Source organism: Mastigoproctus giganteus, chromosome 2 (assembly GCF_048544385.1).
Source record: "Mastigoproctus giganteus isolate SK-2022 chromosome 2, ASM4854438v1, whole genome shotgun sequence".
In the NCBI taxonomy this organism is placed as follows: domain Eukaryota; kingdom Metazoa; phylum Arthropoda; class Arachnida; order Uropygi; family Thelyphonidae; genus Mastigoproctus; species Mastigoproctus giganteus.
In genome coordinates, this window is record NC_143576.1 from 4,786,415 (window position 1) to 4,809,518 (window position 23,104).

At 38.1% G+C, this 23,104-nt stretch overlaps 1 protein-coding gene across 1 annotated transcript in view; it reads left to right on the top strand.

The window, feature by feature from the left end:
* Nucleotides 1–289: 289 nt before the first annotated feature.
* LOC150089129 (coiled-coil domain-containing protein 63-like) overlaps nucleotides 290–23,104 on the top strand; it is a 95,890-nt gene continuing 73,075 nt past the window's right edge. The window contains exons 1-5 of the mRNA XM_090388461.1: nucleotides 290–451; nucleotides 2,769–2,924; nucleotides 12,431–12,620; nucleotides 18,453–18,615; nucleotides 18,742–18,809. Of these exons, the coding sequence (XP_090244587.1) occupies nucleotides 2,773–2,924; nucleotides 12,431–12,620; nucleotides 18,453–18,615; nucleotides 18,742–18,809 (573 nt within the window). The 5' untranslated portion in view covers nucleotides 290–451; nucleotides 2,769–2,772. The remainder of the gene's footprint in view (nucleotides 452–2,768; nucleotides 2,925–12,430; nucleotides 12,621–18,452; nucleotides 18,616–18,741; nucleotides 18,810–23,104) is intronic.

The window sequence follows — 23,104 nt, forward strand, 5'->3', positions numbered from 1 at the left end:
TTGGTTATAATAAACCAATTCTTAATTTTTAAAGGAAAATTTTGCTCTTTTCCATGAGTATTTAATTTTTACTAGTTGTAACTATATATACATAGTCTATATGATGATTAATTGAAATTACAGAACAAGAATCCAGTATTTGTGCTACCGTATTTAAAACTGTTCTATGAATTGGAACGCCTAATTGTGGAATTGATTTGCTGAGTAGTATTATTGCGCTATAATCAAACTGTAGTCATTGTTACTATAGTAACCACAATGTTGTTTGTTGGAAACGGTAATGCTGTACTGGTACTGCTTATTGTTGTTGATTCGGTATTTGTGTGAAATCTGGTTTCCCGTGTATACAGGAGTGAAAAGTGTTGGTGTGTTTAGGGGTAATTCGGTTACCTGCAACACGTCTTAAATTCTCACAACCTGCTGCTACTTGTTTTTCAATTGAGCCCTTCAGGTCCGTTGGAATGTTGATTATTAATCTTTAATATATATGCTGCAGGTAATAGCAGTTTGTTTCTCTTTTGACATGTAAAGGGAGGAGTTTAGAAGTGAAGTGGTCGCACATGCGAATTGCGCTATACGTTTTGCTATAAATGGCTAAAATCCATTATTCGGGTACCACTGGTCTCCGCGCAGTGGGCGTGGTCGTAGAACGGATTGATTGTATGGTGGAGTTCTCTGATTGTGTGGTTATTATGAAGGCGCTTTTTTTTTTTTTTTTTTTTCTGATCGTTTTGTGTTGTCGAGGAGAAGGGGTGCGTAGCTTAGGTAGGGTGTTTATACCCCCATCCCTCTGTTTTAAAATCGGAAAATGGGTTGCCGATTTAAAAAACAGCAGCAAGTGGGGGAGGAAATACCCTAGGCATATCAACCTAGGAGGACAGTGGGCGTGGAAAGCAGTGAGTGGCACCTGTCAATCACTGCTTTGCTCCTGTCCGTTTGTCAAAATATGAACGAAGATCTGGAGTTTTACCCTATAAATAGAAGAAGAAGAACTCTTTATTATATACAGAAGGCACATTGCTGTATACAACTCCCTTCACGTCTACAAGCTAGGAGTTTACATAAAAAAAATTATATAAAATAAAGAAAGATGAAAAAAAACCCAGCATTATGACTCCAGAAAGGTTTGAACACTGGAGTGATGGATCCCTGGCAGTGATCGACAGGTCCTTGGGAGCAGGTTCTAATGTCCTGTGCATGGTCCTGGGAAGGATGTCAACTGAGTACTTTCTGCCTATATTTCTTATCGACTGCAAACTTGTAGAGGTCACCATCCAAGGAGTGTATGTCCTACAGCATTTGCACAGGTAGGAACCGATCAGATAACTTTAACCGGTTTGGAATGGCCTGATGGATTGGATTAGTGAATGATGGCAGGAAGACGTCTGTTGTTGAGAGCTGCCACCAACTGAGTGGCCCTTGGTGCAGGGGGAAGCTGAAATTTCTATATGGCCCTGTTCAATAGCCAGAATTCCCCCACGAAAATCCATCTAAGATGGATCGTAGCAGTTGAAGTCCAGACTTCGGTGCCATAGAGTGTGACCAGATAAACACGTCTTAATATATCTGCACCCAACAGCCTGGTCATGGAAGTGCATAAGTTGTTGTTTAAGCTGTTCCATGACTCCTTTACTGCTTATAGCAAGCTTAGATTTCTTATTTGTTTGAGACTATGTTTTCCCATGTGGCATAGTGCTCCGACTGAAGGGTGAACCTTGAGAATAAATTCCCCTTTTGAGGAATGTGGCAATTCTGTTTCATTTAAATTATGCCATATTTAATGTTATTACAGTAAACTCTTAAAATCCAGCATCCTTGGGGATTGAGAGGTGTCAGATCTTAAATTTTTTTGATTTTAGAGAGAGATATATGCCTAGTGGTTGAGCAGTTTTAAAGGAGCACAAACAACTGAGCTTATTTACCTGTATAAAAATTATGACTATCTTTTTTTCTTGTCCTTTCATTTGTTTTTGCAGACAATTTCATTTAAACCGCATGGATATTAGTGGTTTTAATTCCAATAGTGGAACAAACTTACCTGTTGAAACAAGTTGCCCTGGTATTGCACTACTTTAAACAGATAGCTTTAGCTATATTACAACCTTAAAAACTGAATTCATATATAGGCAAAACCTTAAAAAATGATTTCATATACAGGAACAATTCTTTACACCTGTTTTGTCTGCATGTTGTTACTAGAGACCATCTACCTGATGAGGGGCCAGTTAGTCCTGAAACACTATTACAGCAGTGTATTAAACATCTTTTAAATAAATGACAAGTTAGCCATTTATAGAGGCTATCTGGTTGAAAATAGTGCATTATCAAGGCAAGTTTGTTCTTCTGTGTGAATTAAACCCATTGCATTATATATGCAGTTTAAATTGCAAGTATCTTATTAAAAAAGAAAATGTAACTCTTTTTTTGCAGGAGAGAAATGCAATCATTGATACAAGTGTCAGATTGCTGTTGTAATATTTTCAAATTATAAAAGTTTTTTTTTTTTTTTTTTTGTAAAATCTGTTGGATTTCAAAGAATTCCAGATCTTGGAGTGCCAGATTTTAGCATTTACTGTATTATATTTTATATATTAAAGGATAATCCTACACCCAGAAGATGAATAAGATTATTTAAGGTTAGATTTATTTTTGATTATTCACATATTTATTAAATTATAAGGTTAAAAGTCAAAGGTTTCTATTTACAGTAGCTGATTTGAGAAGTGAATTATGTTACTCTTTTATTTGTTTATTTTTTTTTAATTTAGCATTATGCCAAAGTCACAGGATTCTTTCAGCATTAGTCAAGAAAACTTGCAGGGTGCCAAAAAGGAGTTAGCAAACTTGGAATATCAGCTTAAAAAGATTGATGCAGACCGCAAGTTGTATTACATACATACACAAGAAATTCTGTGGAAACAATGGTGAGACTTTAAAATGAAATATTTTGAATTTTAGGCATCTGACTGTAATTTTGCTTTATTATGTGAATATTTTATTAGCATTAGCATTAGTAGAGGCATACGATGCAAGAAAGCAAGCATATGCAGCATCAGCCAAAAAAAAAAAAAAAAACCCTCCCCATTTCACCCCATTATTTCCATTTATTTCAAATGCCTGTCCAGCTCAACCTTAAATTTATTTAAGCTATCAACTTCCACAACAAAAGATGGAAGTCAGTTCTACCAATCAACCACCCACTGGCTAAAGGCAAATTTCTGCACATAAATTCTACAACTGTCTTTACTCAATTTGAATCTATGCCCCCTCAGGTTCTTAATCTGAGCAAGAGAAAGAATCCCATCGGCATTCAGCTTGCTCAACCCATTCAAGTCCTTATCCACCTGAATCAGATCACCTCGCAGGTGATCTGATTGAGGTGTATAAGGCCTTGAATGGGTTGAGGTGATCTGATCACCTCGCAGGTGCCTACTCTCCAAGTGCTGCAATTTGCAGAACTTAAGCCTTTTTTTGTAAGAGCATCCCTTTGTTCCCCTCATCTGTTGTCGTTCTTTGTACTCGTTCTAGCAAATCTACATCCTTCATGAAATGAGGCCTCCTGTCCTGTACACAGTACTCTAGGTGTAGTGTACATTGCCTTGTACAACGGAATAATCACCTCCCTGTCAGCAAAATTCCTATATATCAATGACAAGACTCCATGACCTGCCCTGGCAATCCGTCTTCACTGCTCAGCAAACTTCATATTTGACTGCACAATTACCCCCAGATCTTTTTCACTTTTCGCTTCATTGAGTGTAGTACCACACTGTTGGTACATTTCTCTTGGGTTATTGCTACCCATATGCAGTACTTTGCATTTGTCAATGTTAAACTTCAGTTGCCCCTTCTCAGCCCATTTGTCCAATTTATCTAGATCCAGTTAGAGTATCATACTGTCTTTACTGTCATTATTGGGTCGGAAAACTGCTAGTTGGGGGTGATACAAGGACTAATAGATTAACAGTAGCCACTGGCAGAGGTGGAAGTGATTCTTGCACTGCTTCTATTGAAATGAGCAGAAGCCTGAAAAACAAGAGGCAGGATATTTCAGAGACTGCTGGGAGTCATTGCGGTACAAGTAAACACATGGGTTGTGTTAGGGTAGCTAAGAATAGAAACAGGTGCATGTATACCTGCGTGTACACCAATGCTAGGAGTTTGGTAAATAAATTTGATGAATTTGAGGTATTGCTCAAAACATCAAAGGCAGATATTGTTGGGATATCAGAGACGTGGTGTCACACAGATATAAGTAATGCGGAACTGGAATTTGGGGAATACAATGTGTATAGAAAGGATAGACAGGACAGGAGGGGAGGAGGGGTTATGCTATTAGTTAAGAAACACATAAAGTCCAAGGAAGTGAAGCCAGTTGACATCGATGGACAGGGCAGTGTCCAGTCAGTTTGGTGTGACATAAGCATAAGGAAATCAAAATTGAGAGTAGGAGTGTGCTATAGGCCTAATGACTCTGATGAGTATAATAAGAAATTGTACAGGGAAATAGAGTGGGCCAGTAAATCAGAGAGTCTTATAATGGGGGATTTTAATTTCCAAGATATTGACTGGAATTTGTGGGTTGGTCACTCGCACACTAGCAAGGCTTTTGTGGATTTATTGGATGATTGTTTTCTACATCAGCATGTTCGTGAGGGAACAAGAGGGAGCAATACCCTTGATCTGATTATCAGTAGTGATTCTTCATGCATTAAGAATCTGCAGATAAATGAACCACTAGGTGGCAGTGATCACAGTGTTCTGAAGTGGGATTTACTCAAAGAGGTAACTACCATTAGGGGTAAAGGGAAGGGGTATTGCTTTCGTAAAGGCGACTACGGTGGACTGAGACAGTATTTAAATTCTATACAGTGGGATCAACTGATGATGTTACCAACAGCAAATTCAAAATGGGAAGCATTCAAAGAACTTATCTTGGAAGCTACTAGGCTTTACATACCAACTAAGAAATATTGTTCAAGGTTTAGGCCTAAATGGTTGTCAGATGAACTAATGAGACATGTGGCAGAGAAGAAAAATGCATGGGATACATACAAATTAATGGGTGACATGGAAGCCTATGATAGATATAAGTTGGTCTGTAACCAAGTCACAAAGGAGATTAGGCAGGCAAAGGCAGACTACGAAAAATCCTTGGCAAAGGATGCAAATAAAAACAGAAAAGAGTTCTTTACATATTTAAACTCAAGAAGGAAAGGGATGAATCAGATTGGTTCACTGGATATTGATGGTTCAACAGTTGAGGATCCTGCTCAGGTGGCTAACAATCTAAACGAGTATTTTGCATCTACATTCACGCATGAGGAGTTATTCAGGAAGGAGAATGATGTAGGTAAAGTAAACATTGGCAGTGAGCTGGATGATTTTGTAATAACTGAGAGGAAAGTGGAGGAGAGATTGTTGAGGATAAACATAAAAAAGGCACCTGGGGTGGATGGGATCTATCCAGTTATATTAAAGGAGGCAGCAAAGCAAGTAAGCAAACCTCTAGCCATAATTATGAGAGCTTCTTTGGACTCAGGGGAGGTACCCATAGACTGGAGATGTGCAAATGTAACCCCAATTCACAAAGGAGGATCAAAGGCTGACACAAGTAATTATAGACCTGTTAGTTTAACTTCTGTTCCAGGTAAATTAATGGAGGCACTGGTTAAAGAAGCACTGCAGGATCATCTAGACAAGAATTCAGTTATAGCTCAGATGCAGCATGGTTTTGTTAAGGGGAAGTCTTGCCTGACCAATTTGATTGGATACTATGATGTAGTCACAAAAGAACTGGATGCAGGGAATAACTTTGATATTATATATTTGGATCTTAGAAAGGCTTTTGATACTGTTGCACATGGAAGACTGCTGCACAAATTGGAGCAGTGTGGCATTGGAGGCAAATTGCTGCTATGGATAAGGGGATGGTTGAGTGGCAGAAGACAGAGAGTGGTAATCAATGGACACTGCTCAACGTGGACTAATGTTATTAGTGGAGTTCCTCAGGGTTCAGTGTTGGGTCCGTTGTTGTTTTCGGTGTTTATGAATGATATTGATGATGGGATATCAAGTTTAATGTCCAAGTTTGCAGATGATACAAAGGTTGGCAGGGTTGTTAAGGACACTACTGACGCTATGCTGCTGCAACAGGATCTGGAAAGGTTGAACAGATGGGCTGAGAGGTGGCAAATGAAGTTTAACATTGACAAATGTAAAGTACTACATATGGGAAACAGTAACCCCAGAGCAACGTATCAACTCTGCGGTACTACACTGACAGTGGTGGAGAATGAAAAGGACCTGGGGGTAATTGTGCAGGCAGATATGAAGTTCTCTGAGCAGTTCAGACGAGCTGCAAGAGTAGCTCATGGTGTCTTGTCAATGATATACAGGAATTTTTCTAGCAGGGATAAGGAGGTGATTATTCCCTTGTATAAGGCAATGGTTAGGCCACATCTTGAGTACTGTATACAGGTCTGGAGGCCTCATTTCAAGAAGGATGTAGAGCTGCTGGAACGGGTACAGAGAAGGGCAACGAGATTAGTGAATGGAACAAAGGGTTGCTCTTACGAAGAAAGGCTTAAGTTTTGCAAATTACAGAGTCTGGAGACTAGGCACCGGCGAGGTGATATGATAGAGGTGTATAAGGCTTTGAATGGTTTGAGCATGCTCAATGCCAATGGGATTCTTCATCTTGCTCAGAATAATCACCTCAGAGGGCATATATTCAAATTGAGGAAGGACGGATGTCGGATGGATGTGCGGAAATTTGCCTTTGGCCAGCGGATGGTTGGTTGGTGGAACCGACTTCCATCACTTGTTGTTGAAGTTGATAGCCTAAACAAATTTAAAGCTCAACTGGACAGGTATTTCGAATGAACGGAGGGGTGAAATGGGAGTGGTGTTTTTTTTTTTTTTTTTTTGGCTGATGCTGAATAAGCTTGCTTTCTTGCATCATATGCCTCTACTAATGCTAAAAATGCTAATTAACAACCCTGCCAACCTTTGTATAATCTGCAAACTTGGACCTTAATCCTGATATATACCTTCATCAATATCATTGATAAATACACAAAACAACAATGGGCCCAGCACCGTACCCTGGGGAACTCCACTAATAACATTTTTCCACGAAGAGCAGTGTCCATTGATTAGCACTCTCTGTTGTCTCCCACTCAACCATCCCTTTATCCATTGTAGCAACTGACCCTTAATGCCACACCGCTTCAATATGTACAGCAGTCTTCCACGTGCAACAGTATCAAAAGTTTTCCTGACATCTGAGTATATAATATCAAAATTATTTTTGACATTCAGTTCTTGTGACCACATCATAATATCCAGTCAAATTGGTCAGACAAGATCTCCCTTTAACAAACCCATGCTGTGTCTTAACTATTACTGCTGTCTTGTCTAGATGATTCTGCAATGCTTCTTTAACCAGTGACTCCATTATTTTCCCCGAAACACAAGTTAAACTAACAGGTCTATAGTTACTTGTCACCTTTGAACCCGCTTTGTGAATTGGTGATACATTTGCACACCTCCAGTCCATCGGGGACTTCCCGTGAGTCCATGGAAGTTCTCATAATTATGGCTAAGGGTTTGCTTACTTCCTTTGCTGCCTCCTTTAATATAACTGGATAGATCTGTCCACCACAGGTGCTTTTCTTATGTTTGTTTTCAACAATTTCTGATCCACTTTGCTCTCAGTTATTACAAAATCACTTAGCTCCATGTTAGAGTTTGATAAACTTCTGGCATTCCCCTCGTTGAATAACTTCTCATGTGTGAATGTAGATGTAGATGATCTGAGCATGATCATCAATAATCAACCGATATATGTTAAGTGGTCCAATCTGATTCATCCCTTTCCTTCTAGAGTTTACATAAATAAAGATCTCTTTGCTGGTTTCTTTGCTTCTTTCCATCCTTTGCCAAAGATATCTCATAATCTGCTTTCGCCTGCCTAACTTCCTTTGTGACTTGATTACAGACAAGCTTATATCTGCCATAGGCGTCTGTGTCATCTGATAATTTATATGCATCCCATACGTTTTTCTTCTCTGCCACAAGCCTCTTTAATTCATCTGACATCCATTTAGGCCTGAACCCCAAACAGTATTTCTTAGTTTCAATGAAAAGACTAGTGCCTCCAAGATGAAGTCCCTGAAGTCTTCCTATTTAGAATGCAACGTTGGTAACATTATCAGTTGATTCCACTGTACAGAATTTAAAAACTGTCTGAGACCCCTGTAGTCACCTTTATGAAAGCAAAAGCCCTTCTCCTTAGCCTTGATGGTAGTCACATCTTTGAGTTGTTGTTGTTTGTTTGTTGTTATTTAGTTTTTAGGAGCATTAGCAACTAAGGCCATATTGCTCCGGGATATGCGGTGGTCATTCCCTGACCTTTCCGCATCCTCCGTATTTGGTGGTGACGGGCTCGAACCCCGGTCTAATCAAGAAGCGTGTGCTACGCACTGCTGCTCCTTCCCACCTGGCTACGGAGGCGCCTCACATCTTTGAGGAATTCCCATATCAGTACATTGTGATCACTGTCACCTAGTGGTGGTTCCTTTATCTGCAAATTCTTAATGCATGAATAATCACTGCTGATAATCAGATCAAGAGTATTACTCCCTCTGGTTGCCTCTCGAACATGCTGCTGTAGAAAACAGTCATCCAATAAATCCAAAAAAAGTCTTTCTAGTGTGCGAGTGACCAACCCACAGATTCCAGTCAATATCTGGAAAGTTAAAATCCCCCATTATAAGACATTCTGATTTCCTAGCCCACTCTATTTCTCTGCACAATTACTCATTATACTCATCAGATTCATTCAGACACCTACTGTCATTTTTACTTTTCCAGTGCTTATGTCACACCAAACAGCCTCAACATTGCATTGTCCGCTAGCATCAATTGGATACACTTCTTTAGATTTTATGTATTTCTTAACTAACAGCATAATCCCATCCTCCCTTCCTGTTCTGTCTATCCTTTCTATACATATTGTACTCCCCAAATTCCAATTCTGCACTGCTTATATCTGTGTGACACCACGTCTCTGATATCCCAACATCTGTCTTTGATGTCTTGACTAGCACTTCAAGCTCATCAAATTTATTAACTATACTCCAGCGTTGGTGCACATCCAAGTATACATGTACCTGTTTCTACTCTTAGTTACCCTAACACAGCCCATGTATTTATTTGTTCCACTATGACTTCCAACAGTCCTTCCAACATTCTAATAGAAGCAGTGCAAGAATCACTTTTGCCTTTGCCTGAAGCCACTGTTAACCTTTTAGTCTGTGTATCCCCCTCCCAAGCTAGCAGTTTTCTGACCCACCTAACTCTGCGTCGATAGCAACAGCAAGTATTCTTGTGCCCTTTCTGTTTAAGTGAACCCCATCCCTATAGAAGCACCCTCCTGTCAACATGCACAGACCAAGCTGAAAAAAAATTCTGCCCCTTAAGCCTTGCACAGTCTTTCCAGGGCCGAATTGATCGACAAGGCTCTCATGATATACTCCTGCCTATCATATGTGGGCAGAATTGCAGACACTTTCACATTCAACCTTAACTAGCAAATTTTTTTCAACATTGACCTGTACTTGCTGAGTAAATTTGCAGATCTGATCTCGTACTCCTAATGTCATTATTTTCAACGTGTACAACAATATCATCTTTTGTTCCCTTAAAAGATGATATCTGCTCTACACCGTCATCAACATTTGCCTCTGGCAGACATACCCTGGTCCTGTTCCACCTATCCTTACAAAGTATATTTCCCATCTCCCCGACAATAGAGTCACCAACAATAACTAGTTCCTGTGGGACCAGCACATTCTGCCTTGGAGATTGCCTCTGTGTTGCCTGATGCACAGGAGTGAGCTCTGCCATTGAGCTGGCAGCTGAGAGCTTGATGTGCCCCTCATATTAATTTCTTCGAGGGCATTTGCCTTGCACCTCAAGCTCCCATAGATGCCCATCAGAGTGCTGAGTTGGCACCTAATTTCTTGACAGTCTAGGCACCTAGCACACACACACAAAGACATCCTCCATGGCTAGATCATGTCCTGTTTTAGAAATTTCAATAAACATTTCACATTTTTGGAGATTGTGATGTGTTGGAGAATTGCCCCTTTCGTTTTTCCCCTGAGTCACAGCACTCTCGCTAGTCTGTGATCTTTGCTTCGCAGCTCTAGTCTGAATCATGTTTTCTGTTTAAATATAGTTTAATTAACAATGAAATTTAATAAGATTAATAAATATTTTTGATTAATCGATAATACTATACTAAGCTAACAGATTCCTAATACAGTGCTTCATATTACATTATGCCTTATGCTATTAGTTCAAGATATATACATTACACTATTTCTTATCGATTACAATATGCCGGCTAGTTCAACAATATTGGCATCAACACTGGGGGTCGTAACTTCCAAAAATTACTAGTTAATTTCAAAATAAGAAGCTAACGAACGACGATACTAAACCTATTTAATATCTTTGTAAAACACAATATAGTATGCTAATTAACGAAGAATACGCGGTAAAACTATCAAAAATATTTATCCCTTTACAGCAGCCAAAAATCCACCGACTGTTCTCTTCCGTGACCAGAACGCCCTTATTGTCTGGAATGCTCAAGAAATCAAGTAAACCCTGTCTAAATACACACCTGTGTGTATAATTGGCCCAATTGTAATTTATTATAAGTGTTGTATAGTAAACATACAGTACATACTCTGAGTGGGCTTTTCATTATCAATATTTATATAATACTTTGTGGGGCCAACATTTGCCCATAATACAGCTTGTAATTGGTATGGACTCCACAGGGTGTTGCAGGGTGGGCCGGCATAGTGATACCCATGCATTGCACAATGCATCCACTAATGCCCACGTCAAGTAAGGTGGTCATAACATTGAATATCCTTTTCCAGTAGGTCCAAAATATTTGAGTTGAGGTCAGGTGAGTTGCATGGCCATGGTGGGGACAGTGAATTCATTGTCATCTTCCTGAAACCAGATAGCATCCTGCTGGGCTTTGCAGAATGGTACGTTGTTTTCTTGATAGATGCTTCAGTCATCAGGATACATTGCCATCATGAAGAAGTATACTTGGTTGGCAGTGATATAAAGGTTGGTTTCCCCATCGAGCCATTGATTAACCATGATCAGAGGACACAGGGCATGCTGCAAAAACAGGCTCCAAACCATAGCACCACTGCCTCCAGCCTCCCGAACACTTGCAGTCTTGCTAGACTGGTATGTATAGGAAGCCTTATGGTTGGCAGTGATGCCATCTACTATGCTACTCCTCACAAGGCTTCTGAAGCTCATTTACACACTGCTCATATATTGGCTATCCACAAGAAATATGTAAATCGATATCAATTGAAATGTTAGCTATAAGTTATATTTTTGCATTCTAGAACTGCTAACAGGAAGAAGATCATTTACAACTTTAAATAACTAATCTTAAAAGTTAAAATGCACAATGCATGTACCTGTAAGTACATTTGCAGGTGGTATAGTGGAGAGCATTGCTTCTCTCTCTCTCATCCCTCCCCCCCCCACACACACACAGAGTTCACCTCCATTTTTTCTGCACAGCACCTGTTTGGGAAGAAGGTTCTTTTTGTTCATAAACTAATGTGGTCAGTGGCATAGCCAGGGTAGGGCCAGAAGGTACATTGTATTCTCTGACACTGAAATCTGGTATTGTGTCACTTTTTAGCATTACTTACGCAGTTGGTGCCTTTTTTTGTGAATGTCATACTATCCTTGAGGATGGTATGACATTACTTCATGGATATGCTAACACTATCCACTATTTCTGAAACACCTTTGTTGAAGAATAGCATGTTACACACTGTATTTCTTCAATTTTACCACTGTTCAGGAAGTACTGGGCCAGCCAGGGTATTTATCCTTTATTCCAGTTTATTTCAGTCTTCAGCAAATCTTTTTTGCCCAAGAAGCACACATGTTTGACTCATAGCACTATTTTCTTCTGAAGTATTTGCTAAGTCTCAGTAATGGTTTTCCCTGTTCCTGGCAGAACTTAATATTAGCTGCAGCTCCAGTGCTGACATCTTGATTACTGGCAAGGAAGTTCCTGAGCTTAACTGATGGAAGAATTCAACACAGTCTAGCAGACAAACTTGTGACATGTTCAGCCCACTACACATTTCTCACTTATGTTTCTTCATAAAACCTCAACAGTTCTTTATTTCCTCTGCTCATAATCGCTACAATAAATTCTGTTTTTGGAATTTTCTGAATCAATTCTGTGTATGTATTGATAAATAACATTTATTTATTAATAATATCTAAGAATAATTTTTAAATATATGAAAATAAAATTTGTTGAAGTAATATAAATTATTGCTATATTAATTTTGGGTAGGAAGATACTGGACAACCTGGATAAAGAAAAAACAGAATGCTCCCTGAATATGCGGTTAATGGAATCTGAAGGACTAGCTAAAAAGGACAATAGATGCAGAATTCAACTCTCAAGTTTGTTAGATACACGAGAACTTCGTCAAAAAGAAATTACAGAGGCAAAACAGAAACTTAGATTACTTGATGAACAGGTAATTATCTACACTTAAGTAATTATTACGATTCTTGTCATAAGTAATAATTACTAGATAAGACAAGGAGGTCTTGTCTTATCTAGTAATTATGAAGAGTGGTTAATAAATATTTACTCTCACCAAGTACTATTTGAGTTAGGGATTGAAATGATTGACAATTTCATCCTTCTCTTTCATCCTCTGTGTAACCACCTTCTAGAGTTGCACATTTTTTTTTGCCCCATCTGTGGATGAGATCTTTCAGGCCTCTTGAATAGAACTCCTCACACTTTGAGTAGAAAACCAAACTTCGACTTCATTAATTACCTCCTCATCAGTCTGAAATCTTCAACCTCATAATGATTTCATCATTTTAGGGAAGAGGGAAAAGATCTGAAGGTGAGAGCTAAGGACAATAATGTGAGTACCATGGATTTTCAAAAACCACACCTGATTGCAAAGTTCACTGTGAGAGCAGCCTTGTGAGCAGGGGTATTGTTGGCTAGGAGGTGGATAGCTTCCCACATCTCTTCATGTCCATGCCATTTTCTCAAAAATTTATAATCACATGTCTGTCTGTCTTCAAGGACTAGCTGTTCCACTTTAGCCACAATGGCAGGGTCTGTAGCTAAGATGGGTCCTCTTCCTCTTGGGTTATTATGCACACTGCTTCACTCATACCTGAACTGTCTTTTCCAATTTTTCACAGTCTCATATGATGGGCAATTCTCACTATATATCTTTCATCTCCTCATGGATTTGTTTTGCTTCTGCCTTGCAAATAAAGAAATTTTTTAGCAGATTGGACCTTCTCCATCATACTACCCCTCAGTGTATTCATAGCACTAGTTCAGTACCTGATGGATCTAGAAAAACAAATACAGGCACTCCCCGACATATGTAATACTACACTTACTTCCATTCAAATTTACATAAGTTTTTGCTGGCTGGTGCAAACTTAAAAAAATCGTGGAAACGTATTTTGCATCCAGTAGGAATAAATGGAGGTATTGTGAAAATACCGTAATATGAACCCAATGATACATTGTTTTTTTTGATAATTCATTCCAAGACCTCAGAAGTTGAAATTTTTGCTATATAACTAAGCTATTTATCTTTTTAAAAGGTAATTTTTATAATGGAATTTCACTACACTTTCATCATTATTATGTGCTCTGTTATAAGAATCGATTTTGAACGCCTATGTGATATTTTTCTGAAGCACATTTCTGGAGGTCACTACCATAAAACAATAAAAACAATTTGCACTTTCCAGTTTATTGGGCTTTTCTGTTAGCGCAATCTATTATAAATGGGAGTAAACTCAATCTTATTGCATTTGCGATAATACCGATAACTGGAATTGTGTGGGTTTTTACATTATTATGGTGAAATGTGTTTCTCCTTCACTGAAATCTTCAGTCATATAAAAAACATAAATAAATTTTCAGAATCTTCTCTTCATTCCTATTTACTTATTACAATGATGAAGGGAAAGCAACCAATGGAAAGTGCAAGTGGTGGCAGTGCTAGAAATGAAACAAAATTGGTTTAGAAATGAAGCTGAAAATGATTAAGAAGTAAGAAGCAGGACAAAGTTTTTCATCTCTTGCATGAGAATTAGGTCTTGCTGCTTCAACAGTGAATACTATTTTAAAGGGTAGTGCATGTATAAAAGAACATGTTAAAGGATCAATGCATTTAAGATTAACAGTGATCACAAAACAGCGTTCAGGTGCTATATCAAAGATGGAAAAGCTATTAATAATATGGATGGAAAATCAGATTCAGAAGCGAGTGCCCCTGAGTCTAATAGTCATTCAAGCAAAAGCAAGAAATATTTATGAAGATATTAAGGATTAAGTTGATGAACCCCAAACCAAATTTATGGCAAAAAATGAGGGGTTTAATAGGTTCAAGTATTGTGCTGGTTTCCACAACATTAAAGTTAAATTTTTGTAATTGCACACTTTTGTAATTTTGTACGCTTGAAATTTTTCCTGCACATGAGATAAAAAAAAAATTAATAAATAATTCTATGTACATGTTCGTCGAACATTTCTCTTTTGCTTCAATCAAATTCAGTGCACATAGTTGTGAGTGCTGCATAAGCCTTTAGGGAAATTCCGACTTACGTAAAATTTGACTTGCGTAGAGTTCTGCGGAATGCAACCGTTACGTTGCATTCCTTATACATTTGAGGTGTATAAGGCCTTGAATAGGTTGAGCACGCTGAATTCTGATGAGATCCTTCCACTTGTTCAGATTACAAACCTAAGGGGGCATAAATTCAAATTAAGAAAGGACAGATGTAGAATAGATGTGTGGAAATTTGCCTTTAGCCAGCAGGTGGTTAATTGCTGGAACAAACTTCCATCCATCGTTGTGAAAGTTGATAGGTTGAATAAATTTAAGGAGGAACTGGACAGGCATTTGGAGGGAATGGTGTGATTTTTTTTTTTTTTTTTTTGGCTGATGCTGCATAAGCTCATACACTTGCTTTCTTGCATCACATGGCACTACTACTACGTTCCTTTGGGAGTGGTTGTACTTGTCTCTCTCTTTTCTCGGTTTTGTGACTGTTACTTTGGGAAACATTAGCATTAGTAGAGGCACATGATGCAAGAAAGCAAGCTTATACAGCATCAGACAAAAAAACAAAAAAAAACCCTTCCCATTTCACTGATCCATTCATTCCAAATGTTTGTCTAGTTCTGCCTTGAATTTATTTAAGCTATCAGCTTCCACAACAACAACAGATGGAAGTTTGTTCCAGCAATCAACTACCCGCTGGCTAAAGGCAAATTTTCACACATCTTCCCTTAACATTTCCCCAAAACACTTCCCTTAACATTAGTTCAAGGTTTATATGTGAAGAAGAAGAACCTTTTTTGGTTCCACCAGTGGGATGTATTTCATATTACTTCTTCCTGGTAAAAATTCCTCCTTCTTTTCCTGCTGCTGCACAATATAATGTTTTTTTGTCATGCAACCATCCCACAAACAAAAACAACAGTACTTTGTGAAACTTCTATGTAGACCAGTTAATAATCCAATTACCATAATATCACTACAGACATTACAAGCAAAGTCATGGTACTTTATTACACTTAGGACCCTGGTCATACTTTCATATATATTTTTTTTTCAAGCCAACATGAAGTGGAGAAACTGATCAGAATGTATTTACATTAAAATGCAGTAAAGCTCCTTTTAAACTTAATTTTGAGGCATCAGTAAATATATGCCATACATTAGGATTGTGTTCAATGCCCATTTCATTCAGAGGACCACTAATATCTTTACAGAAACACCTACCATCTTCCATAATAAACTATTCTGAAAATACTTTGTGGAATTTTCAATATGTTATAATTTTAGTTCTTGCTTCAAAGTAACTTCCACTGTTGAAAATTAGACCCAAAGAGTTACTCTTTAGATAAGTTTAAATCATGAACTATGACATTTAACTTTTCTTACTTAACTAAGTGCAACACATTATAATATTCTGGTTGGTAGTCCAAATCTGTTGAAGTGGACCAGCAAAGTCTGTAATGCTGGAATTCTAACTATACTCATTGCCACTTCCTTTGTCCTATGATTTTTGGGGATTTGGTACTGGCAGATCTTCATTTTGTGGAACAGTCCTTATTGGAAATGATATGTTAGGATATTTGATGCTGTGCTTTCTTTTCTGTGGACATCCATGATATTTTTTATGCAGAAATAGCAATTCTCAGTGGAGTTACATAGTTCTCACCACACCATAGGAACAACAAAAGCATACTTTTAATTTTCTGAGTTAGCCACATCCTTTTTTGCTGCAGTTAATACAGCACATATGTGAAGCCGAAGTTCCCTCTTGATCACCACCCTTGTAACCAAGGCACAAAGAATACGTACATTTAGTAATACTGTAGATTTTCTTTCTGAGTTTTTGTTGTAAACTGTCCATACACTTAGCAGAAATTGTCAATGTGATTTCGACACTTCCTTTGCTTCTGCTTAAAGCAATTTAGCTATACAATGGTAAGCAAAACACAGATGAAACAAACAATATGCAACAAATAATGCAGATAAACTGTACACTGCAACTTCTTTCCATTATTGAAAGAAAGATGGGAGGCAGACACAAGGTTGAACATGCTTGGATGCATCCAAGCTAGCATATATGAGCACACGCAAACAGTTATTATTTGCAGATGATGCAACAGATCAGTGTTATATCTATTTTCCTAAGCTGTAGTAAGATATATATATATATATATATTCTGGGTAAGCACAAAAACGTTACGTGTATAAATTGTGACATGATGTGAAATTTTAAGATATTTTCGAAATCTATGCATAAAAATCGACTACAAACAGTTAATGTATTAGTGGAGGTAAAAATCATGTGTGCCAGTGTAATAATTATAACTGGATGTAGGAAAATTTGCTTTTAATCAAGGATATGGAAATGGATGGTTTGAATAAATTCAAGGAAGAACTAGATAAGGAAGAACTAGACAAACTTTTGAAGCAATTGGATGGGTGAAATGAGAGGTTTTTTTTGTGTTTTTTGGCTGATACTGTATAAGCTTTTTCTTGCATCATATGCCTATACTAATGCTAATACCAACTGACCTTGTAGAGGTACAGAGCTTGTGTAAATTTAAAGAGAAATTATGTAAATATTTGGAAGAAGTAGTTAAAAATGTAAAATTTTAGACATTTTATTATTATTACAATTTTTTCTTTATTTTATTTTATTGTTATTTTTTTATAGTGTATGCTGTATAAACTTCACTTCCAAGCCTCATTCTAGCATTTTAATACTAATGTAAGAGCATCTTGGATATTGCTGAGCTTAAACCACATTGCGAAGTTTTATCAGACTATAAAACTATTGGCAAGTGCATAATTAATTGCACTTGCCAATAGTTTTATGTGGAGAAACTGTTTTGGTTTAAATATATTTTTATGAAACAAACAACCATTACTGTTTATAACATGCAATACTTTAGAGTATATTTTTGCTAATGTATGAAACCTAGCCTAAAAGTTTATCAAAAAGATTGTGTTACTTTATCACACATTGTAGATGAAAGTATCTTTTCATCTACAATGTATATATGATGATTACTGGAGACCTAAAATTAATATGATGAATACTGGACACCTAAAATTAATATAATGAATACTGGAGACCTAAAATTAATATGATGAATATATATTAATTTCAGGCTAGATGTATCTTGTATCAAGAATAACTTTGTTATACTCTTCCTGGGACTACACACATGAGGAGGCATAAATTCAAATTGAGGAAAGATGGTTGAGGATAGATGTGCAAAGTTTGCCTTTAGTCCAGCAGGTGGTTGATTGTTGGGACAAACTTCCATTTGTTGTTGTGGAAGTGGATGGTTTGAATAAAGTCAAAGAAGAACTAGACAAATTCTTGGAGGGTATGGATGGGTGAAGTGTTTATTTTTTTAATTTTTTGGCTGATGCTTTATAAGCTTGCTTTCTTGCATCATTTGCTACTACTAATACAACAGAATATAATTTTATATCCAGCGAAGTAGTTTTGTAAAAATCTTCCAAGCCAGTATTTTATTTCAATCTACTATGGCATTTACTTTTTGGTTCATTTGATGTAGGATTTGGCACCATCCTACCATTCAGTTGCATTGTTTATTTTATAGATTTTCAGTGTATACCTGTCTTTAAGGTACAGTTTCACTTTGTTGTTCTCAGTTTTTGAGATTCAGAGGTGAGCATGTTAACAATATGGATAATATTTAAAACTACTTATGGATATCATCAAAAAATTTAGCTTGCTTATTTATTTATTTATTTTTTATTTAGATTCATCATGCTGATAAATTGCTTCAGTCGCAAAGAAGAGAAATGGTTGTGGTTCATCAAAATCAGGATCAAGTGTTGGCAAATAAGAAAAAAATTTCACTTTTGGATAGTCGTCTAAATTATGCAAGTATTTTGTTTTTCATTAATGCAGTTTTGTATGAGGGTGAGTCAAATGAAAATAAGGTTGATTGTCTAAATTTAAATTACAAACTGCTTAGAATGTAAATTCGGTGATTAGTACTAATGCTTTTACTGAATAATAGTACATGTTGATTGTCCTGTATTACAGCAGAAAATATCTCTCCATCAGAAATGGGAAAAGATACATGTCAACAACTGTATGTCATATTCATGATTGTATGAATGGGCCAGTCATTACCGTGAAGGAAGAAAACTGGGGAGAATAGCTGTTGCTCAGGACATTCTCTCTCATACTTGTTACTGAAGAAAATGTTGAATTGGCAGATATCATCAGGGTGGATCGATATGTGGCTTGCTATTGTTATTTGGTTTTTTTTAGGAGCATTAGCAACTAAGGCCGTATTACTCCGGGATATGCGATGGTCATTCCCTGACCTTTCTGCATCCTCCGTATTTGGTGGTGATGGACTTGAACCCTGGTCTAATCAAGAAGCATGTGCTACGCACTGCTGTTCCTTCCCACCTGGCTACGGAGGCGCCTATGTGGCTTGGTAACTGGACATCAGTAAAATTCTGTTTACACCATCATCTGCAATGGTGTAAGCCAGTGGTTTTCAACCTTTTTTTAATAACGGCACCCCTAAGTAATTTATTTTATTTTGTGGCACCCCTACTCAATTTTCTGCCTGTTAGATCCAATTCTCTCTCTCTCGTGTGTGTGTGTGTGTGTGTGTGTGTGTGTGTGTGTGTGTGTGTGTGTGTGTGTGTGTGTGTGTGTGTGTGTGTGTGTACATATATATATCTAATATTAAACAATATATATGTTATTTGATAATTATTACAATAATATAGTTATAAAAATTACATTTCATAATACAAATTATATATATATATATACAGTATATAATTTTATTCTTTATATAGAGATACTAAGTAAACATATAAATTAAAAAAAAATAATAAGTTTAAGTAACTTAAACCCAAATTACGTGGCACCCCTGGAATGTTGTTGCGGCACCCCGGTTGAAAACTACTGGTGTAAGCAGACCATTGAACAGAGTTTATGCCCTTGAGAAACCTATCAAGTACTTAAGCCCCCCCTCCTCCTCCACACTCAGTGCTTTTTTTTTTTTTTTTGTTATGAAAACTCCAACCAAGAGAGGTATTAGAACCTATAGTACTTAGTACCGTGCTTGGGTTGGAGGTTGAGAAGATGAAAGAAGATAATTGTTGACATTAGACTTGAACTTCTGTAGACTTTAATTTTCAGGAAATATGTATGAAGGAAGGTTGTTCCAGAAAACGGCAGTTGAATGAATAAACAAGGAAGATGAAAAATTGGTTCTGTGAGTTTGAAGTTGGACAGTAAATGGATGTTGGCTGGTGGCGGCACGTGTTTGGACTGTTTTGAAAGAGAGAGTGGGAATTATAGAAGTCAATTCAGAAGAACAGTGCCCATGGAAGTATCTGTAGAAAAGGCATGCAGCAGAAACAGTACGTCTGTGAGACAGTGAGTGGAGAGACTCTGTTAGAGAGGAGTCATTAATTAACCTAACTGCCCTCTTCTGAATGGAATCTAGAAGTCTGAGAGAGGTTTTTGGGGCACCGCTTGAGCCAACACTTGTACATCAGACAACATAACAGAATCCCTTAGTGGCAGAAAGCACTGGTATAAGTTCTGGCTTTGAGGTAAGCAGTTGAAAGCTTAATGAGCCTCCACTTTAATTCCTTCAACAATCTCAACCCCCACTCTTTAGTTCCCTTTGGCTGTATCATGTCCCATTCAGGATAGGTCAATAAATATCAAACAAGTAGCACATTTTAAAGAACTAATTTGCAGGGGAGCTGCCCTCTTCAATTCACCCCAAATCCACAATGTTTTCTCACTACTTCGAGCCCTTTGCTTTGCTTTGCTTCTCTAGTCTAAAGCATGTTTTCTATTTAAATTAAATTAAATTTAATTTGAGAATACCATGCTATATTAAGGATACCTAAGTGCAATAATAACACTACACTGTTCACAGATTGTGCATCAGCAACAAAGCAAAAGGCTCAAGCTAATGGGAATGCTGTGGCTCAGAGGAGAACTGAGGGGGGCAGTTGCCCTCTGAATCACAGCCTTTAAAGATGCACTATTTGCTTGATGTTTGCGGAGCAGTCAGGTATGGGACATGATACTGCCATGGGGGATGTCTTTGTATGTGCGCGATGCAAGAGGTGTAAGGAAATCAGGCATCAACTCAGCATTGTTATGGGCCTATATGAGAGCTTGAAGGACAGGGTGGATGCCCTCGAAGGATTACAAGTGAGGGGCCCATCAAGCTCTCAGCTGCCCACACCAATGCCAGAGCTTGCACTTGGTCATTGCGCAACACAGCAGCAGCCCCCAAGGCAGAATGCGCTGGTCCCAAAGGAACTAGTAGTTGTTGGTGACTCTATTGTCAGGGAAACGGGAAACATGCTTTGTAAAAAGGATAGGTGGAACAGGACCAGGGTATGTCTGCCAGGGGCAAAGGTTGATGACGTTGTAGAGCGGATATCATCTTTTAAGGGCAGAAAAGGTGATATAGTTGTACACGTTGGTACTAATGATATTAAGAGTAGGAGACCAGCGGAATTACTTAACAAGTACAGGTCACTGATGAAAAAAAGCCGTGAATTAGGGTTGATTTTGAAAGTGTCTGCAATTCTGCCCAGACACGATAGGAGGGAGTATATGATGAGAGCCCTGTCGATCAATTCGGCCCTGGAAAGATTGTGCAGGGCTCAAGGGGTAGAATTTTTTTCAGCCTGGTCTGTACTTGTTAACAGGAGAGACTGCTTCTACAGGGATGGGATACACTTAAATAGAAAGGGTGCATGAATGTTTGCTGATGCTATCGACGCAGTGTTAGGAGGGTCAGAAAACTGCTAGATTGGGGGGATACAAGGACTAATAGATTAACAGTAGCCACTGGCAGAGGAGAAAGTGATTCTTGCACTGCTTCTATTGGAATGAGCAGCAGCCTGGAAAATAAGACGCAGGATATTTCAGAGACTGCTGGGAATCATTGGGGTACAAGTAAACACATGAGTTGTGTTAGGGTGGCTAAGAGGAAGAGCAGGTGCATGTATACTTGCGTGTACACCAATGCTAGGAGTCTAGTAAATAAATTTGATGAATTTGAGGTATTGCTCAAAACATCAAAGGCAGATATTGTTGGGATTTCAGAGACGTGGTGTCACACAGCTATAAGGAATGCAGAACTGGAATTTGGGGAGTACAATGTCTACAGAAAGGATAGACAGGATAGGAAGGGAGGAGGGGTTATGCTATTAGTTAAGAAACACATAAAATCCAAGGAAGTGAAGCCAGTCGACATCGCTGGACAGTGCAGTGTCGAGTCAGTTTGGTGTGACCAAAGCATTGGGAGATCAAAATTGAGAGTAGGAGTGTGCTATAGGCCTAATGACTGCGATGAGTATAATAACAAACTGTACAGAGAAATAGAGTGGGCTAGTAAATCAGAGAGTCTTATTATGGGGATTTTAATTTCCCAGATATTGACTGCAATTTGGGGGCTGGTCACTCACACACTAGCAAGGCTTTTGTGGATTTATTGGATGATTGTTTTCTACATCAGCATGTTCGGGAGGCAACTAGAGGGAGTAATACTCTTGATTTGATTATCAGTAGTGATTCTTCATGCATTAAGAATCTGCAGATAAATGAACCACTAGGTGGCAGTGATCACAGTGTTCTGAAGTGGTATTTACTCAAAGAGGTAACTACCATTAGGGGTAAAGGGAAGGGGTATTGCTTTCGTAAAGGCGACTACGGTGGACTGAGACAGTATTTAAATTCTATACAGTGGGATCAACTGATGATGTTACCAACAGCAAATTCAAAATGGGAAGCATTCAAAGAACTTATCTTGGAAGCTACTAGGCTTTACATACCAACTAAGAAATATTGTTCAAGGTTTAGGCCTAAATGGATGTCAGATGAACTAATGAGGCATATGTCAGAGAAGAAAAATGCATGGGATACATACAAATTAACACGTGACACAGAAGCCTATGATAGATACAAGTTGATCTGTAACCAAGTTACAAAGGAGGTTAGGCAGGCGAAGGCAGATTACGAGAAATCCTTGGCAAAGGATGCGAAGAAAAACAGCAAAGAGTTCTTTGCTTATGTAAACTCTAGAAGGAAGGGGATGAATCAGATTGGTCCACTTGATATCGATGGGTCAACTGTTGATGATCCTGCTCAGGTAGCTAACAAACTAAATGAATATTTTGCATCGACATTCACACATGAGGAGTTATTCAGCGAGGGGAATGCCAGAGGTGTATTCAACTCTGGCAGTAAGCTAGAGAATCTTGTAATAACTGAGAGTAAAGTGGAGGAGAAATTGTTGAAGATAAACACAAGGAAGGCACCTGGGGTGGATGGAATCTATCCAGTTATATTAAAGGAGGCAGCAATGGAAGTAAGCAAACCCTTAGCCATAATTATGAGAGCTTCC